The sequence below is a fragment of the Acanthaster planci genome, linkage group LG13, assembly GCF_054643075.1.
Source record: "Acanthaster planci isolate LZ-2023a linkage group LG13, COTS_SCS, whole genome shotgun sequence".
Taxonomy (NCBI): Eukaryota; Metazoa; Echinodermata; class Asteroidea; order Valvatida; family Acanthasteridae; genus Acanthaster; species Acanthaster planci.
Window position 1 is genome coordinate 7,592,014 of NC_141789.1, and position 21,430 is coordinate 7,613,443.

General features: G+C 41.4%; 1 protein-coding gene across 9 annotated transcripts in view; it reads right to left on the reverse strand.

Moving 5' to 3' along the window:
• LOC110982507 (meiotic recombination protein REC8 homolog) overlaps positions 1–18,609 on the reverse strand; it is a 388,761-nt gene extending 370,152 nt beyond the window's left edge. For 7 of the 9 annotated variants that reach the window (XR_015427552.1, XM_087145215.1, XM_087145210.1 and 4 more), the window contains exon 1: positions 18,415–18,608. Coding sequence is in view for 8 of the 9 variants with exons in the window: in XM_087145215.1 (XP_087001341.1) it covers positions 18,415–18,470 (56 nt within the window). In the remaining variant the exon portion in view is untranslated. Of the gene's footprint in view, positions 1–18,414 lie in introns of all 9 variants that reach the window. The other 2 variants (XM_087145208.1, XM_087145207.1) reach the window with 1 other exon arrangement.
• Between the last annotated feature and the right edge of the window lie 2,821 nt (positions 18,610–21,430).

Consider the following 21,430-nt stretch of genomic DNA (forward strand, 5'->3'; position numbering starts at 1 on the left):
CAACATGGGAACACCATAAGGATTTATGATCAGCATGGGAACACCATGGAGCTTGTATGATCACCATTGGAACACCATGGGTTTTTTATAATCAGCATGGGAACACCATGGGGTTTTTATGATCAGCATGGGAACACCATGGGGTTTTTATGATCAGCATGGGAACACCATAGGGTTTTTATACTCTACATGGGAATACAATCTGATTTGTATGCGGACACCATGGAAACGCTCAAACACTATTCTAATTTTTGCAATCATCAAGAGAATAATGGGATTTGCATTGATATGGCATCTACACAGGTACACTTAGAGTCTTTGTTGTATTGTAAACCCCATTAGCTGCTGCCATTAACATGCAGCATTGGCATGAACTACAGTACACAGTTTGGAATGGAATGTTGATTTGATGACTGCAACTTTGCTCGTCACCATGATGCACAGAACACTCACCATGGGAGGCACGGGTAAATCACCATGAGACCCAAGGAACAATTGACATGGAACAATCACCATGGGGTGCAAGGGACAAGCGACATGGGAAAATCACCATGGGACGCATGGGAAAATCACCATGGGATGCATGGGAAAATCACCATGGGATGCATGGGACAATCACCATGGGACAAATGGGGCAACCACCATGGGACAAATGGGGCAACCACCATGGGATGCATGGGACAATCACCATGGGACAAATGGGGCAACCACCATGGGACAAATGGGAAAATCACCATGGGATGCATGGGACAATTACCATGGGACAAATGGGGCAACCACCATGGGACAAATGGGGCAACTACCATGGGATGCAGGGGAAAATCACCATGGGACACAAGGGTAAATCACCACGGAACACATGGGTAAATCACCATTGAATGTGTGGGAAAATCACCGCGGGATGTGACAATTAAATCACCATGGGAATATTTTGGGAGATTACATGGGTTCTTGAAATACTCATGCGCAAAATCCCATGGGTAAAAATCCCATGCTAGATGATGGCTAATTCACCATGTAATCCCATGGGAAATTTTCCCATAGGATACCCTCATGGGACATTTTTGTGAGGGCGCATTTAGCATGTAGACTTTTGACAATAAGGATGTTGTCAAATTCATAATTTTGGGGGGTTAAATACATCCAGACGATTGCACAATAGCAAATGCCTCCGCCAAATACTCTTTTATTATCAAAGAATTCTCAATCATTTTAAGGACTTATTTTTAGACAAGGAAGATATTCCCATTCTAAGGGGAAAAATGAGCAGTTTGTAAGTAGATTCACTTGGCCCAAAATCAATATTATTTATACAGCCGATAAATAACACAAGTGCAATGACAAGCAATTACATAATCAAAAGAATGCTAGAACTGAAAAGGAGCCAAAGGAAAAAAAAATGACTAGACAGAACTGCAGAAAGCAAGAGTAAAGGGCTGAAGAAGGAGTAATCTTAGGCCAATACAGCAGAACTTTACGTCACGTCACTTTACTTCACCAAGCTGTCAATTGGTGAAATGAAGTCACGAGAGGGTGCAACAGAAATTGCCGTGCATGGCATATCATGCTTGATAGAGTCCAATGTCGAGTTCTACCATCTCGGCCAAAGAATAAAGAAGGAGGGGAAAAGGAGCTTTCTCATTTGGAAGTTGTCCTATTCTTAATCAGTTATTGCTTCAACATGCCGTGAATTCTCATTTATCAGAAAAACCCAAGGTCGGCAACCTGAACACAGGTTTTCTGGCAGGTCCAACCAGGATTTCGAGGATCTCTTATCAGCTACTGTTATCACCCTCAAGGGATTCTGTTACAAACTGAGTGCAAAACTGCAGCCGGGGCTTGACCTTGGCTCGACTGGGTGGCGAGTGGGCTTTTTGCCTATAGTTTTCTCAACACACATCCAGTTTCATAAATGCTCAGCCCAAGTTACTTTAATTCTTTGAGTTGTGGAGTTATTTCTGTGGGCCACAACTTACTCAGCATGCATGTGTGAAAGCCGCTTTGGAAGCTAGTGCATGAATAACACTATACCATAGAAGGTGTTTCATGCGATATATCATATAATGAAACGGAAGTATACGAAAAATTGAGACTTACATTTAATTGTCTGTGTTCACATTCTGACTTCAATCGTTCACAAATGTTCAATGAATCGACCAGACATCACTGATCACAAAGTCTGACTACATTTTCTTTAGGATGTAGATGGTGCAGACGTTGTCAAGTACATTGGGTGCGTGAATGAAGGATCAAAGTACTTTGTTGTTGGAGTTCTATCCCGTTATTGGGGGGGGTGGATGAAAGTATCCACTGAATTTCGTTGTCAGTTGCCCTTACTGCGGAGGGCAGATCATATAAACACTATAAACTTCGCTATCAGAATTCTGCCCCCTTATTGGGAGAGCAGATCAAAGTGAGCACTAAACTTTGTTGTCGGAATTCTGCCTCCTTATTGGGAGAGCGGATAAAAGTGTGCACTAAACTTGGTTGAAGGAAATTTACTCCATGATTGAGAAGGCACATAATGGTATGCACTAGATTTTGCTGTCAGAAAGCCAAATTCTTCAATAAAATGATCTCTTGATGTTTTGTCTATTCATAGAGGAAGAAAAACATTCATAAGTGGTCTATTTTATACACATCAAATGCCTTTGTGAGTTTTCACTAGCAGTTGGACACAAACAATATTAAGAAATTTTGGTAGCTTATTCTATATATCGCTCTATGAAGCAATAATGTTTTTATTTGATTAACATTTGAGCTGCTGTGTAATCACCCATGGACACCTTTTAAGTCCACAAACAAAACAATCGATTTTGTTTCAAAAGGCCTACGTTTTATTTCATTTTCATTCCTGTCAACGTGCATTAGCCCCAGACGGGAGAGATCTAACACAGACACATTATTGCCCGTTCTTTTGGGCTTCACCACCGAGTTCTGTTTTATTTAACTTTCAAAAATTCTCTTGAAACCATGATGCCAATTCACAACATACAAACCAGAAGCTCAAATGCTCGGTAATTCTCCTGAGTTAAGGAATTCACAAGCTGATACACTAGAGGATAATTTATCCTTTTAATGTTCACACAGAGTACTTCAAGATGTACAAACAACGGCTTAAAACTAGAACAAGGAAAGTCCTAACTTTATAACTATATGTCAACAACCCAACAACTCTTGATTAGTAATTAGATTTGTTTGTCCCATCCAATTCGGAAGATGTGAAAGTTAGGCATCCCACAAATCACCTGCTAACTGTCAAGCAAATTTCGTGGTCGCAAGAAAATGCAGACCTCCATCCGGCAGAATTGTGTCTGCACCGGCCAAACTTCCAAATTGGGCCCTGGCCCCATTCCACCTATGCAAGGCATGCAGAGGCGTGGCCCAAGAAGAAACCTCCAGGCCGTAAGTGATGAGCAGATTCTTTGTTTACCTAGCAACTATTTCTTTCTTTTTCCGTAAATCAACTAACCTATATTCAAACCCATCCTTGTGATTGTCTGAAATTTTAAGCCTTGGGCAAAAGCAGGCCCCCTCAAGCATCCATCTCGAGCCCTGCTAAGCCTAATTTGTTGACAGAAAAATGTTTTATGACCCAACCTGAGCTGCCTGCACTGCAATAGAACCAAGATTTATCTCTACGGCACAACTGTGTCACTTGACATGGCAAGCACCCATACTTAACCTCACCCCGTATCACCTCCTCGGGGTCAAACATAATCCATAATCCAAAACTTGTGTGGCAGAGCCAGAAATGTTTGTGTTATTACGTACACGTTTATACATAGAAGTAGTTCCCCTTTAAAAATGTTTAACTTTAGTTTAGATTTCTGGACTTTTTTCTTTTTGTGCCCCCCTGTTTATTTGTTTAAGCCCCAGCTTCCCCCACATAGAGTTACCACATGGTCTGGTCACACTCAGTGTAGCAGATCAGCAGAGACCAGTCACCTTCACATGTACCTATGTATTGTTCCTCCTAACTTGAGTGTGGTTTTTCTGCTTGAGCCCTATTCTGCTAGAAGTCAGTGACTGAAGTCTGAGTGTAAACTCATAAGGTCCATTTTACGCACTGTGTTGGGTTTGGGTTTTGAGTCTTTTAAAGTCTTAGTCTTTGGGTGTTTTTAGTCCTTGAGTCCTTTTAGTTTTTTGCATTTTTCCTGTACTTTTTCATTAATAAATTATTTTTTGGTCCCTTTTTTGAAGTCAAATATTGGTGTCTTAGTCCTTATTAATTCAGTTTCCTGCGACTTTTCCTTAAAAAATTCTTGGTTTAGTTAGAGTTTTTGTTGTTTTGCGGTTTCCCCCCAGAGTTGTCTTCTTTTAGTGTTCGATTTTTCCAGGTTACACTTGTAATTCTATAAACCCGAAAACCCTGAACAGGCACCCAGGCCTAAAAATGCCCCATTTCAGCCCCACAGGGGGCAAGGCCTTATCATTCTAGTCGCTTGATAAACACACTGCACAGCACCCAGGCACCTGACGAGCCCAACCCCTAGGCCTTAACTCCTACAGCACAATTCCTGTAGGACAAACATGGCTTAATGGCTGAACCAACACAAAGCCCCAGGCTAGGAATGCCTCAATGTCAACCCAATTAGGGCCCTCTGCCTTAAGTTGCCTAACTGGGTACGGCTCATAGACCTCTAGTTCAAACTGAACATGCACAGCAGGCACCGACTACCGTAATTTTGACTTTACCCGCAAAGAGATATCACATAAACGTTGGGAGGGTGGGTGCTAATTTTTGAGAATGGTGAAGTTGTGGTGAAGGCTGAGAAGAAAAATGTTTCCCACGTATGCGACATGCTCACTTTTCTTTTGTGATTGGCCACTCGTGAGTGTGCCTTGCTAATGCCATGACCATACTCCCTCCCCCGGAGCTAAAGGGCATTTCCAGAGACAAGCACCAGAAAACTGTATTATCACAGGCCTAGCCTTTAACGACTTCCTGCCGGGGACTCCGGAATCAGAGACATATGGTTTATATGCGTGGCCGGGGTCTACGAACTTGGACAAAGGAAACAGGGCCCTGTAACAAAAGACCGTACTCCGAACAAAAGACCAGGCTGCTGGGAATTATCAACATTTTTCACTCTCAAAAGTGGTGATAATCCAGCCTTTTTTTGAAACTGTATACCAGGGTTTGGGGCATTGAGAGCGAGCGGATTACCACCGGGGACAAAAGTGCTCCACCACCGCAATGATGAGCCACACAGCACCGCTGCACGCTAATCTGGCCCCTACTGAAAAGAGGTCAGCAGCGCACTGTGCCAAGTTCGTGAACAAAAGAAAGTTACATAACACCGCACAATATGGGCTCTTTTTACAAGGCTGCAGGCCTGGCTGAAATACTCGGGCATCAATGAAGGTCACCTGTCAACTTAGAGTAGTGCTATTACTTTGTGCAGCTATAAATAACCGTTAAATGAAATGATGAATTTTTGAAGAATTTTGAAAACGGAAAAAATTATAGTCATGCCAGCCCAGCATCATCAACATTGAAAAATGCCCCTGCATGAAGTGGTTAAGTCTGCAGCCACTTATCTATAGGTTAAACATGACCCTTTTTTGACCAAGCTTACATAATGATCATCTGGAGGGAAAACTTTAACTCATCAGTAGACGACACTTTTGGGAGCCTGACTTTACGAGCGCTCTTGATGCCGTACATAACAAGGAACTACGGTCAGCATGATAGGTCCCAGGTTAAGGGACAGTTTTTGGGAAGTTGTTACTCAGATCAGTCAACCTTCCAGATTCGAAAATGGAAAAAATAGTTTTTTATTTTCAAAAATCTGGGATCCACTGAAAAACACATCGATATAAAAAAATAATTTTCTCGGTCCTCCTCGAAATTTTTCTTTAAAATCTGAGCACCAACGTATAAAAAAGGCCTCCATTAGGTTGCCTTCTAGCTTTTTGTGTCTTGGTTTTTAATTCATTCCATTCAATCAATATGTACTTTTCTATGACAGGAGACTACACTTCGAACTCATCGGAAGCTTCCCTTAAAATAATCCTTTAAAGGATTATCAAATTTTTGTAGTCGAGTTTCTCCAGCAAGATACATAAAAATGTATCACCTTCTGGTTGGACCAACACCATGTACACATACTCAATGTACGTGTACTGTGTACTGCTGTGCATAAGTCCAACCATAGTGAACACACCATGTGCAATGTTTCAGTGCGTATACAGATGAAATAAGACAGAAGGTCGGAATGGCCACCTGCAGTGTGTTGAGGATGGCGTAGTTGATAGTAGATAAGGACGCCTTCCCTGGGGTATAGATTAACATTGAAATCCTGTTTGCAGAGAGGGCCGGATTTTAAAAAGAATAATTTGCCTCATGAACACAAATACCTGGGTGTCTCGCAAGTTGCTTGTATCATATTTAATTTCTTGTTGGCATGTCAATTCCCTTATTCTCATTTCAACATACTGCTAAACCACGCAGCTTGTCCACACAGAAAAATCAGAGCTAGCTAATTTCTAGTTTGTGTGCCAAAGCTCCAAACGTGTTAAACCTTTGCTTCCTCATCCGGGTGTAACCCTGGTCCCATTTAGGTCCAGGTTACTAGTTTCATCTTTTATACATGTATATCCCTGAATATCTTACACTTCCTTTTAGATCATTACCTTTTTTATTTCTTAGTTTTGGACCCTTTTATGTCTGTCATCAGTATAGCCTTCAACCACTTTATGGCGGGGCATTTTTCAATGTTGATGATGCTGGGCCGGCATGACTATCATTTTTTCCGTTTTCAAAATTCTTCAAAAATTCATCATTTCATTTAATGGTCGTTTATAGCCACACGAAGTAATCTTTAGGCACTACTCTAAGTTGACAGGTGACCTTCATTGACGCTCGAGTATTTCAGCCAGGTCTGCAGCCTTGTAAACAGAGCCCAGATTGTGCGGTGTTGTATAAGTGTCTTTTGTTCACGAACCCGGTTCAGTGCACTGCTGATCTCTTTTCAATAGGGGCCAGATTAGCATGCAGCGGTGCTGTGTGGCTCACTGCTGCAGTGGTGGAGCGCTTTTGTCCCCGGTGGTAATCCGCTGGCTCTCAATGCCCCAAACCCTGGTATACGGTTTCAAAACAAGGCTGGATAATCACCACTTTTGAGAGTGAAAAATGTCAGTGATGCCCAGCAGCCTGGTCTTTTGTTCGTTTGCATGATATGATTTTCGCCTGGGACTTTAGGGGTTTGAATTTTATAGCTGCACAATTTATCTACAAATTAATTAAACATAAAACTGTAAAGGATTCTTGCTGACTCTGCAGTGATGGTAAGTTTTCGTCTTGGCCAGACAGTAACTCTCCGGCTGTCTTGCCGCTGAGAAGACTACGGGACAACACCAGCCTGACCCTCTCGCACACTGATCTTGACACTGGTCTTAAGGTGTGCCGTGGGTTTCTGCTGGCCACAGTCCTAAAATCCGACTGCTAGTCTGTGACCGGCCAGCCGACCCCGGCAAGCTCGGTGGTCGAGTGGTTAAGACATCTGCACTAGTAAGCAGGAGGTCGTGGGTTCGAGTCCAACCCGAGTAAGCTTGTGAGGTTTTTTCGCAAGCTCTTAGTATAGTATACTTAGTACAGTTAGTAATTCACTTCACTTGGCTACTGGACTCGACAGAGACTGTTCTGTTGTCTCTGTGAGCTCTCCTTGCATTGAACCTGCCACAGTTACATATTCATCCCTGTCCTGCTCTAGGCAAAGACACCACTAGTACTGAAGCACTAGGGTAACATCAGTGAGTCTATTGAGCTGTATGTACTGCTGGACAGGGAGTGACTTGGAGCGGAGTCACATGCATTGTGTTCCCCACACCTGATTTACCCAAGCCAGGGAAGGAGAGACTGTGCAATCGAGCCCTGTACACGATCTGCACGTAGCCAACAATCCTCAGAATTCATTCAAGCCCCCTTGAACTGCAAGTCCTTTAACTGCAGACTCCCTAGCTTATTGCTAAGTGAAGTCACGACAAGTCATTCCCAACTTCAACACAACTTCCAGCTAGGCCCTTTATTTATTTTTGTTGTTAATTAATAATCATCTTCTGTAAACAGAATCCCTAGGTTTTTCTTGTTATTTTAAAATACATGTATCCTTTAGATTTAGGATATTTGTATTTTCGTGCAGTGTGTGAAAACGTTTTGCTAGCGTAGCTGGAAACGCACTAATCTCCACTGGTTGGCTGACAATAAAATGGCGTAAACTAGTAAATTAATAAATAATGTAAGCAGGTGCCATAATTTTCATATTATGCCCGCTACATAAGCTTTCTTGACGTTTATATAAAAATAGGGTTTCATCCCTCCCCTTGAAGAGAATGGAAGTGTTGAAGTCATGTGAACGTGACTGACAATCCACGACGCACCTCGCCCGTCGACATGCATTATGCAGAGATGTAAACTCATTTAGCATTCAGGTGAGCTATTCCTGTGCGTTGCTTAAGCTTGCCATGTACATGTACATGTTGTACGTAAAACACCACGAAAGCAACGGTGCTTTTGGTTAGATAACTCCTTTTATATGAAATTTATTAGTTTAATTTTTGTCATGCTACCAAGAACACAGCAGTGGTTTGGAATTTTGCACGTAAGCTGTCGAAATGGCGACTCTCAAAAGTGACAAAACTTGCATTGATCATTTGTAAAAATATATCTAAAACCATTGATTCTTAAAATTGTATGAACAAAATGAAGTTGTGATTGCATGTATTACTCAGAATAAGCGTGGAAGCACTATGCATTACAGTCGGGTCCACATGGACAACGAACCAAAAACCACGTGCATATAAATTTCTCAAAAATTCACCTCGCTGCATGAGTGTATCGTCTCTTGTGAGAGCAGCGTAAACTCGAAATAAAGACATTATAACAATGAAAACATACACAGAAAATACAAAATCATGTTCGTGGATTAAATCTGCTGCTAATTCCCTTCTCCATCAATGTTTTTTTGACATGTTTACGAATATTACACTTGACAACTGAAGGGAGCCCGCAGCCCGATTCAGCGCGCGCAGCACGCAGCCCAGCCATAAACTGGTCCCTGTCCTTCGCTGTTGCAATCGTAGCACTGTGTCACCGGCCGGGCGCCCGTCGGACATAAGCACTGCACATAAGCACCTCTGCGAAGTTGTTGATTGCACTGCAGAACGGTTAAGGTTTTTTCCAAAAAGTGGTAGTAAGTAAGCAGAGAAGTAAAGAAGGAATATCACACGGTGTTTCTGACAAAAGATTTCATCTAAAAAAAAAAGCCTCATATTTCGTTCATGATAGCGTAAAAGTCCAACCATCCAAATGGAAAAAGTGAAACACACAGAGTGACATTATCCAAAATTAACCCCCCTGTTATTTTAATGTTATGCAACCGCAGACACCGTTTTTTAATGGATAAATAAGCAATGCAAATAGTCGCCACAACTACTAAAATACACTAGTTGCCCACACCTAGAATGGACATGTCATGCATGCTCTCTGTATACCCTTGAACCGCCAGCTACTGGCACCAGACCTATGCAACCCTGGGCACCATTGCCATGAAACCCTGATTTGAGCCTTGAGGACAGCCCAAGGTGCTGTGTTCTGTGGGGCCCATAGCTAAAACTTGTTTTTCGGGTGGACACTACACTCTTCCATGGCAGCCGAACACTTGTGCTGAGTGATGAATGAATTACTCCTAGTCCTGGCACCTTTTCTTTTTTTTTTCCTGAGCTCAGTTTATTTTTAAGTTTTGTGTTTCTTTATTTTTCATAAAATTACTTCAGTGATTTTCATTCCATGTATTACTTCTGTCGAATAAAATACATGGGTGTGATATGGGGAAAATGAAAAATCCATGAAATATTCATTCGAGGGTTTTGCAAGTCGCGTCGGCCAAACCTTCCCAACAATTCGCATATCTATTTGATTATAGGAGGAGATTCAGGTACTGAATGTAAGCCACCACAAGAGCTGTTCTTACTTAAAAGGATACAATTATAACATTTTCTGCGACAAGACCCTTGTCCTCATTCACTTCAATTCCAACTATCCATGTAAGCTATAATTGGTGACAATCAAAGACTTAGAAGTGTAATACACACACACGCAGTTATCCGTAATCTACAAAATTCTATCACAATTGATTAAAACTGAAAACTGTCTCATACAGAGGAGTACTGCATTACCAGTGACACCAGGGCATATAGTTTTTGTGTTGACTACAGTGGCAGGCTTTGATCTTTACTGCGGCCACCAAGCGGCCACTGCTGTGATGCCCCAGTGAATTGCTGTGATGCCCTTTAAAAATAGTGCGTACCTTTCGGCCACTTGGCCAATGTGCCCCTCTTCGATGATCAGTAGGCCTACATGTACCATGTATTCAACTTTCACGTTATGCACCCGTCATATGTAATCCCGGCCCTAAGGGATCTGGGACTAGCGGGGACTTAGCTGAGAAGATAAAACAGGGCCAGCGTGATAGTCCCGGCCAAGTCCGCGTAATTGGCCCGGGCAGGGCGAGGTACCCTTTTTGGTATTCCGCAACTGATCCCTGGCCTCAGCATGCCGGGCTTCATTGTGGTAACCCCCGCGCAATCCTGGGCCCAGCGTGCTGGGCGTTGTGACCAATCCCAGCACCGTCCCTGCCCCAGCATGCTGGGTTGTGATGCAACAACCGTACAACTAAAAATAAATAACTAATAACTTTCATTAATTTCTAAAAGTCCCCTACTCTTCTGCGTCATTACTAAGATGACATCGAGTCGGTCGCGGTAAGTGCAGGTAAAATACTACTGAACTAAAGCAAAGCAAGGGGCAGCTGCTAAATAATTATACCAAACTTTGGCGAAACATTCATCCGCATATCTGAAGCACCGGAATCAGGGGGCCGACGACCCAAATTGCTGCACTCTTTCTTTGCGGAAGTCTCAGAAAAAATTATGGAAATTCATTCAATAGCAAAATTTGTTACGCACTGTGTGGAGACCAATTGAAACGTTCATTATGTACATGTGGCCATGGCAAGTGCCAACCCATGAGACACTTATCAATTATCACAACACTTCATTCGTTTATTGAAGATTGATCAAGATAACCAATGATTTGAAATGTATCGCCAAAAGACACGTGACCAGTGCTTCTTGGTTGAAAGATTAAATTACCGCATTTTAATCATTTAGCAGTCAAAAAAAAGTGGCGGCATTATTTGTAAAAAAAAAGAAAGGTCTGTATTTTGCACACACTGATCCCAAAATGATGCATCATCTTTGTCAGGTTTTCCTCTGTCAGGGTAGGGGAAACACTTTGTATTTCATATCAAAGCTCAGTGCTATAAAATTTTACCAATAGATGGTTTAACAAAATTCACACGGGTGCTGGGCATGACAGCAGGCTTCTATTGAGTAAATGTTTGTGACCTAGTGACCAACTTGCTTGAATTACATTTTCTGAGTAATTACAATCAGATTTTTGAAATACAGTGTTGCCTTTATGGCATCACGAAGTGTAATAAGACACAACACCAAATGGTAAATTAAAAGTTAGTACAGTATTATTTATTTTTATTTTTACAATTCAAGCAGACTGCTCAGCATGCATGTGAACAGAGACAATGGAAATTGCAGGTTGAAAGTAAAACACCATGTTGAAATCAAAGGAAAGTCTGTTGAAGTCACCAACAAGCATGAGAAGTAAAAATTTCACAGTGGCCTTGGTGTCCTTTCAGTTGGCCTTGGTGCCCTTTGGTTTTTTGGGAGCATTCAAAGCCAAATGGCCTTGACCCTCTGAAGCTTAAGGTTGAAGCCTGCAGTAGTACCCAGGTTTGTCGATTTTCATGAGAAAGTCACAATAATATCTGGCTTTCCCCTTGGTTAATTCTCTGTCCACCTCGGTTTCCAGCCAGGAAAATTTCCAAGAATTCTTGAATTCTTTGTCTACATTCAGATCCCCTTCCCTACCTGCTACCTTGAATGACATTTTTGATGGACGTCGATGACATCGGACCACCACGAGAACGAAACAAAAGGCAATTGCAGACGGAAGCAAGTTGTACACAGTGCCTGCAACTACAACACATGTACCGTGCATACACACATAGTGAACGTAGAGTACGTACAGTACATGTACCGGTACATACACACAACGATCATACCGCTGGCCTTCCAGGGTCCCTATGTTTTAACAATGACATCAATTAATTAATTACTTGATTTTGTTTCCTTTTTTTTTAAAGAAAATAAATCAGCCGCTGAAAGATTTCTGCGGATTGGCAAGTTGGCCAAGTGTCATACATTTCAGTTATTTTCTTTGATCCCACGTTTGTTATCAAGGTCCTTCATGGATTCCGTTACAATATGAGTATTTATGAAGTTGAGATATATTCCTTTAGAAAACTTCATCTATTTGACTATCATTTTTTAGTTAAATGGAGTTTTGTCTTGTTTTTGGTGTAATTTTGACTGAAAATTCACCATTTACACTCTCTTTCTGCTCAATTTCTCACCTTCAACCCGCTATAACTCAGGCTATCACCATAATTTGACTTCCTCAATGGCAGGCTAGTTTCTTCTTATCGTCAACTGACCATGTACCAATTATTTTTGATTGGCAACTATTTCACACCGTCTTTATAGATGCAAAGTTTTTCTTCCAATGAAATAACAGTTTAGATATTGCATTCAGCTATTGGCTTCCACTAGTACGGCCTACGTATAATGGATAGTGTGCATGCATGTGGTGGCCTGGTGTTGAGAAAGTGTCCCTGTAGTTTCAATTTGCGGGTGCATGAAAAAAAAAACATGTGTTAGAAAGTCTTTTTTTATGTGATGAAAATCACTGTGCCTTTTCAACTGCTATACATTTCTATGAGTCACTACTTTTACAATGAGGTTAATATAAAAGGATCATATGGGTTTCGAACATGTCAATATTGCTGCATGACACAATTATATTACATTGGTCACCCTTATCTAAGTGGTATTGTCCATTCCGTTCAGTGTTGCAGTTGAGACGGAAGACCCTCACAAGACCAACACAAGACCTCCAGTCTGAATTCAAGTCACAAACTATTTAAAATTTTTTGGCGGCTGTTTCAGCGGTACGCGGGCAGTGGATGGAAATCTGAGATATTCATTCTCATGGCCTAAGGGGGTTCCTTACCTTTCGCAACCTGTTCCCATTATACAGGAATAAATTCTACTTTTTCGAAGTTTATTTAAACAAGTTGTTGGTGATGTCCTCATTTCATATCAGAAAGGAAAGAGGGGCTTTCGGTTTTGGAGGGAAATTTGGGGGTAAAACAGCAGCGGACATAACTGCCCCGAAGAGCTGTGAACGAAAAATAAGCGAATGTAGTCTGATTCCTGGACCTGGATGTTGTTTTGATGAATCAAAAAAGCCTGAGTCGGGTAACCAGACGAAAAACAAAATGGGGTGATTTGCGATCGCATAATCGTATAAAGAAACGCTAAAACGATGCTTTCTTACAGGAGGGCTCAAAATGCCAGAAGCTTGAAGACCTCTGTTACAAAAAAAGGTAGGGATCAAGTATTGATAAACTTGTAAACTCCGGCAAAGTTGGCACTCAGTCTTGACTTGAAAAAATAATGACTTCTAAATGCCGACATGTGCTGCTTGCCGACTTACATGGCGTGCTGCCTTAATACATTCATATAATTCATTGCACCAGTTTAATTGCTTTGATCTGCCCTGGTTTATTTCTATCTCCGTTGTCGATTCAGGTAAGTTTTGCCTCGATTTTGATCATTGCTAGCACTCCGTCCGTACTAAGGACGACCCGTGGATGCCCCTTGTACTGACATAATGCTAGCACGCACAAGCAGACATGTCATGCACTGGCGCCACGAGTATATACGTACATGTACATGTATATGCAGGCAGGATCTTGGGGGCAGGCCTAGGCGGCAAGTAAAACTTCGTTCAATAGGGCGACCCCTTTGTGGTCGCGCTCGCGTGCACGGAAAATATACATGTACATGAAGGCCTACTTCACATCAGTATCGACAACGAAGCTCCAGAAATCGATTGTTTTTTACAGCCCACTTTACACTGAGGATTTTTTTTGGTTTTGTGGAAAAGGAACCGAGAGAACATGCCGACTTGAACGAAACGACAGCTTACAAAGCCCCACTTAAAAATTATCAATGGAAAGGTATCAACACATAATCGGTACGTTTATCAAAAGGCCGATTTATGACTTGCACGATGCCAACTTGACCCGGAGTTTTCCGTAACCATTTAGCAAACAGTAAACCTTTTTGAAAGGATTCCCCCTTCACTTAAATAAAAGGATAAACACTATTTATTATATTTAAACTTAGTTTAAGTGGGTTAGGAATCCTCGAATTCTAATGGTAAAGGGATACAAAATTTAAGCAAGCATTAAATCAGATGCTGGATTCGGAAGAAATCATCCAGGTAATAGTAATTAATTAAACATGAACATTACAATTTTACACAGGGAATGCGACAAATAATAGCAGCATGATAAATACCTTTAATTGAAGGGGGGATGGCATGTTGTACAAGATCTGAATAGCTTATGGCAGGTTCCTCAAAATATGGACCATTAGATGATGTTCAACTTTGGGGGTTCATTTTTCCTGAAGTGAACAACAGTTAATTAATTTCCAATGTTTGATGTACAGGGTTCTGCCCAGGATGGTTTTAGTGCCGGTAGGACTATCTAAGCGGAGTGCCACCATCGGTTGGCGCGGAGCGTAGCAGAAAATTTTTGGAATCTAAAAGCCCCCAAATGGCCGGAAACAGCACTTTCTGGGTGTTTTCAGCTGTGTATACACAGCCTAGAATTAGGGATCTCATGTCTGAAATTTCTGAAATTTACTAAAAAAAATTGAAAATTTGTAATTTTGGTCAACTAGGATGAGGTGATAATTTTAGATGGGCAATTGAATTAGAAAAAAAAAGAGTAGAAATAAATATTGATTTTATTCTGTAAATCCCTTAAATATTGAATTAATTTCTATCTCTATGATGCCCATAATTTTTCATTGCTATTCAAATCATTTTTCATTTTTTTTGTGTGTTGAAAATAAGGCGAAACATGCAAAATCTTGGCGGAATATTTTCCTTATTTTCTTTGTACAAAAGTTCGTACAGTATGCATATGGGATAACGACATTCATAAATGTGTGCAGGGGTTTTCTGAACAGTCATTTTAAAGTCTACATGAACATAATGTAGATTGGCCATTTGCTTTTCAGACACATTTGGCCATGTGTCACGTGCATACTGAGCGCGTGTATCTTGCCATACGGAACTCGTTTACGGAAAAGGCAAAATCATGCTGTTACTTTTGAATAAAAAAATTGCGGAGTTAATATTTTCACCATGGGATAAACAACAATTAACGAATGCGGTACGATCGTTGGTTTAAAAAACGATCGCAGTGATCGTTTTATGCAACATCGAGCAGAAAATACATGCACCGAATGTTGCTAACCGTGGTCGGCACGGGGAAAAACAGTCACGGTCGATTGTCAGTTTTGCAAGTACATGTGAAATTGTTTTTCTGCCAGATTTTTAAGTGTTTAATTAAACGAAGTGTGAATGGGGTCATTTGCAATTTTGTCTTTCTGAAAGTTAAGCCAAATTTTCTTTTCAAGTTGTGGAACTGGGTAAAATGCGGAACTGGACAAACAATGCTATACATCATGGAGAGGGGGTTTTCCGATCTTCGCGCACTGAGAGCGTTGCATATGCAAGCCTATGTGTGGCCTTGCAACCAATGGAAAGATTCGTTACGCACTATGTACACGTGCATTGCGCGTAACAAAGCCTCCTATTGGTTCATGTTAATATTTGGTCCAGATATGTTGCATATGCACATACATTGGTGCACAGACGATATGCATGGCAGTGCAAAGTGCAATTTCCGAAGAAATTTTACGGTTTCTTCACGATCTTCATATCTTCACGATCGATCCCTCGACCAAGATGCTATTTTATTTGGGTTCTTGTCGGGAATACGTGCCGGTCGGAAAAGTTGATTTGGCAGATTGTGGCGGTCGGCAATTCTGCGTGCCGGTCGGGCCCGACCGGCAGCGGCAGATCCCTGGATGTAATGAGGGAAGTCATGGCTGATATCTGGAACAACAATGATTGTGTCAACCTTTCAACTTAATTGGAGTTAATTAATTAAAGTCTCAAACGTTAGCAATTTTGAGGGACATGAACTCCCTGTAAAAATCCGAGCCAATGGAATTTACTGAGGAGTGATAATCACCGAGGTTATTTTACACAGATTTGTATGTGGTGAAAGGTGATAACATTTACACATATATGTATTAAAACCATAATCAGGAAATTAAAAAGTACCTCTCACAATTAATCGGGTCCCGAAGTCGGCAGTCCCCAGTGTCATTCGATTTTGTCATTAGTGTCAAAAAAATTGACTGCAAAAAAAGCGAGTAAAACCCATTTATTGATGTACATTACAAGCTTTAAAAAAGAGTGCAAAAAAGCATCACCAAACTATCATCCTTTTACGACTGGACCGATCACATTTTCTTCAAGTATGTTCCAAAAAGCGCAGTCCAAAATACCGATCGTGGCAATTTTACGGCTTCCATCTCTCTCTTTTGGTGACGTTACAGAAACATTTCGCTGCATCGTTGTCTGTTTTTGACCTTTGACATCAACCCAGAAAGTGCGCCCTCTTTTCTATTCGATATTCATGAACACCTCCACGGAATGGCAACGATTCTGAGTATTGTTTGCAAAATGATAACGTTCCAGACATAAAATACGATTCATGATGAAAATCTAATGCTCAGAGTTGTTAATTTAAATTTTATTTTCAGTAGAGTTATCTCCAAAATAACCGGCAAAATGAAAATCGCGCATGGAATTTTCGAGCACTACATGTGACAGCATTTTCGGCATTCTCGAAAGTCATGCAGTTTCTGTCAAAATTATCGAATGTGATCAAAATTTTGTCAAATATGACGTTCGCAACAAACATATTGTACTCATTATAAATTGTTGATTAAACGTTCGAGAATGCTGAAATGCTGTCACATGTAGTGCTCGAAAATTCCATGCGCGGTTTTCATTTTGCGGGTTATTTTGGAGACAACTCCAAACACGAGTGTTTCACTTACAAGATTCATTTATGCACGTGGAGATTTTTAAATCCCCAAACCGTGCCAGCGTGCTTTGCCAACGCCATGCCTGTACATGCACAGTGTACATGTATAATACACTATATGTACATATACGAACTTGCCCAAAACCCGAGTCCTTTGTCGGATCGAATCATGGTCTAACACACAGACGTTGCTCACCTCGGTCGTAGTCGATTGATCAAATACAGACTTCCGTGACCATCGCACTTGAACCGGACTGTCACTTCTGTTTTTTCCATTTGTCCGAAACTTTGATTTTTTTAAAGAATACTCCTTGACAGAGATTCAGCGCTTACACGACAAGTACAGAATCCTCAGTGACGCAAAATAAGTTTGAGCAGAATCCGAAATTCCTCGTTAGCCCGTGATACACGCCATCTGTATAAGCACAGAATTTTCTGCTATCCTTAGCGCCAATATCTCGCTTGCGGTAAGCACAGCCAAGTTGACTGGTTCCCGTCCGAATAACCAATACCTTCGTTGGACTGACAGGCGTACACATCATGAGACAACGGAGGGAACGGGAACCAGTTTAAGCTTAGCCATGAGTATAAATAAATCGAGTTCGTTGACGCCTGGAAACAACGCGTGTTGCAAGCCACCGGTGAAAAAAGAAAGAGTGTTAAAAAATTTTCGCATAGTTTACATTCATACCCTGGACATTAGTTGCAATGTAATGTAGCGTTGTCCAACCTGGGCTAGCTTCATACGTGTGATTGCATACATATCTCACTGAACGGAATGGTTGTCTTTTGCCAAACTCGGGCCAGAAATTGTAAATTTTCTTGCTTATATATTATCAAAATTTACCTAAGGATTGAGTAATTGTGTGGAGTTTGTTTCCTTATTATAGGAACATAGTGCTAAGGTAGGCCTAATGAACCGCCTAAAAATTAACTGAATTAAAGCCTCACTCATGTCTGACAGCAGGATCTGTTAGACAATGACAGCTGACACTATGAGCGAACAAAATACAGAATGCGTGCAATTTATCAGCTCACAGGATCCAGCGGATGTCCAGTAATATCCCCGGACATCTCGAATAAACTTTATCGAAAGAAATCACTCGGTAAGGCCTATAGGGCCTAGCTTAGTACCCTTTTAGTAGGGCCCTGTTTACGGGTCTACAGGCCTAGCCTAGGCCTTCGTCATGTAAGTGGCGCGCGCTCAGGCCTAACCTAGCCCTTGCTGTTCAACGGTTCCATCCATGCCACGTGGTCGTGTTGTACATGTTGTAGGCCTAATTTAACTTACCAAACTATCCCAAACTTTCCCCCACGTCTTTGAAGAATGTCTTGTGAGAAAAACATCGCGTCAAATTCGATTAAACCTGTTGAACTTAGGCCTATTTAGTATTTGAACGACAATGCCAGTTGTCTCTTCAGCCACGACACTATGACACCAGAGGTTGTTGTGCACTAGCTAGCTAATTAGCGCACAGAATAACTTAACACCGGCCGATCTGATTGGTCACTGACTGTCGACACATGCGTTGTACGTGTACGGTAACCGGTTCAAGTCGAGTATGTTCACGTCACTGATAACTTAACACCGGCCGATCTGATTGGTCACTGACTGTCGACACGTGCGTTGTACGTGTACGGTAACCGGTTCAAGTCGAGTGTGTACACGTCACTGATCAGTGGTACACGTACGTACGCCTGTGGCGTATGCGTGCAAAGTTAACATTTAATCCGCGTCATGCATTAGAGATGTGTACGCAGATCATGCATGATCATGCATGATCTGCGTACACATATATCTCTGTTCTTAATAGAGATATTTCTATTATTAATAGATGTATCTCTGTTACTAATAGAGATATATCTATTAATAATAGAGATATCACTATTTTAATCCTGTTAAGAAAGATATCTCTAATATGTTTCCGGTCCTGCACACAGGGTAAACGGAAAGGTCATTGTAACGTAACGCACAAAGTTTCAGTGAGCCAGAGGTTGTGTAAAGTTTCCTAATGTAAACAACCACAGGAGTATGGTACATTTACAAATATACTGAGACACGGATTGAAAGCCCTCAAGATAATAGATTTTTAAACCCAAAATTTCGAGGGCGACCTGCTGACCTCGGAAGCGGTAACTTAGTAGAGACATCTCTGTTGCACAATAGATCTCTATTAGGAATAGAGATATCTCTATTCCGTAAATAAATGTTAACTTGGTACGTTTAGGAATAGAGCTATTCCGGGATTAACTTAAATGTTAACTTTGCAAGCGCGCACGCACCACTGGCCGGGTGCGTCCGATAGTTCCCTGAATACACCAGTGTATACACGCAAGGGAAACCTCGAAATGAGGCTAATCGAACAATGCGGTGTATTCTGGGGATAGAGTCAAGTACCCACCACGTTCCCATCATGTCCATGCATGGTCGCACAGTCCATCCTTGATGTCATTACACTCGGGCAACCTAAAGTTGCACTACACCACTGAAATTCACGCCAACAGAAAAGAAAATCGGATCGAAAGTAGCGCCGCCTGTTGACTCTTTTGGAAAGGAGGGCCTCTGTTTTTTCACTGGAAATTCAAGACTATGGCCAGAAGATCACTTTTCGTTTCAATGTCATGGGGTTAGCCACGAAAAAAAAATTTATTCGCCTTTGAACAAAGATACCCCAAAGTAGCAGTAAAACTAAGCGCTCATTTCTGAATGTAGCCTCCTGCCCCTGTCCAAAATAGGTCCACAATTTGGGGCTTTTGGTGAAAGAAATGCCCGAACTGGAAAATATTGGTCCCGAATTCGGGATTTATAGAAATGTTTCTATGATGACTCCTGATTATGGCCTGTATTATTGTAACAAATCTCGTGGAATCACAAAATATTAATGACCTCGCGCACAGAAATACAACCATTTGGTGGAATGCACCCTTTAACATTATGTAGAGGGCCGGTTTCGCAGTAAAATTGGCTCAAAACGAACAAAGTCTGTCCAAAAAAGAAAAACCAATTCAAAAAATTGAATACGCTTTCTTGTTTATCTTCTGATGGATAGTAAAGTATGTCCGTTACCACTGAATGCGGCAGTGTTTTGTGCGCAATGATAGGCTAATTCAGTAAAGAAACGGAGAAATCAAACATCTTCTGCAAAACTGCAGGACAAATAGAAAAACAACTAAAAGAAAGACGACGAGCAGACACAGTTGTTGATTGGACCTTTCTAATTTTCATTTCCCCTGCGCCTGGGGAGAGGTTTTTCCGGAAGAAAAAATACGGGGGTTCAGGCCTTTTTCCAGTTATTACAGGACTGAATAGTCAATAAGCCCTTCCAAGAGACACCGTGTACATTCCTCTGATCTTTGGTTATAATTGTTCCTGTTTTGAAAAGTTCCAAGGGAAACATGTTCATTTTCTCCTCCCGTAAAGAAAATAGTCTTGAAAAGAGAACAGTGCGCCCCTTTTGGTGTGCTGCCATGGGCGTGCCGCCATCTTGTCTTTACAATATCTCCTGGAGGGCCAGTTTCGCAGTAAAAATGGCTGAAAACGAAGTACATGTAAATCTATCCAAAATAAGAATACCAATTTCAAAAATTGAATACGCCTTTTTGTTTTTCTTCCGAAGGATAGTCCAGATTGTCCGTTGCGACTGAATGCGGCAGTGTTTGGGGCGCAGTGACAATCTTATTCAGTAAACGAACGGACAAATCAAACATCTTCTGCAACACTGCGGGACACAGAGCAGAACAACTATAAGAAATAGGAGGAGCAGGCAGAATTGGAGATGAGACCTTCCTAATTTTCATTTCCCCGGCGTCCGGGGGAGGTTTTTGGAAGAAGAAATACGAGGTTTCAGGACTTTTTCCAGTAAGTATAAGCCCCTCCAAAGAGTCACCGTGTAAATTCCTCTGATCTATGGCTATAATCGTTTCTGTGTTGACAACTTCTCAAGACAAAACTGCTCATTTTCTCCCCTCGTAAATATTAAAGCACTAAAAGAGAACAGGGCGCCCCCTTTTGGTCTGATTCCGTGGGCACCGCAATCTTGTCTTTACAATATCACCTAAAGGGCCGGTTTCGCAGTAAAAATGGCTCGAAAAGAAGAAAAATCTATCCAATATAGGAAAACCAATTCCATAAATTGAATACGCTTCCTTGTTTTTCGTCTGAAGGGTAGTACAGATTTTCCGTTTCCACTGAATGCGTAAGTGTTTTGTGCGCAATGACAATTGGGGTTAAATGGGTTAGGATGTGCTGGGCTGAATTTGAGAAGTGAGCAGCTCCTCTCCCACTGAAAAATCCCATCGTATACCAC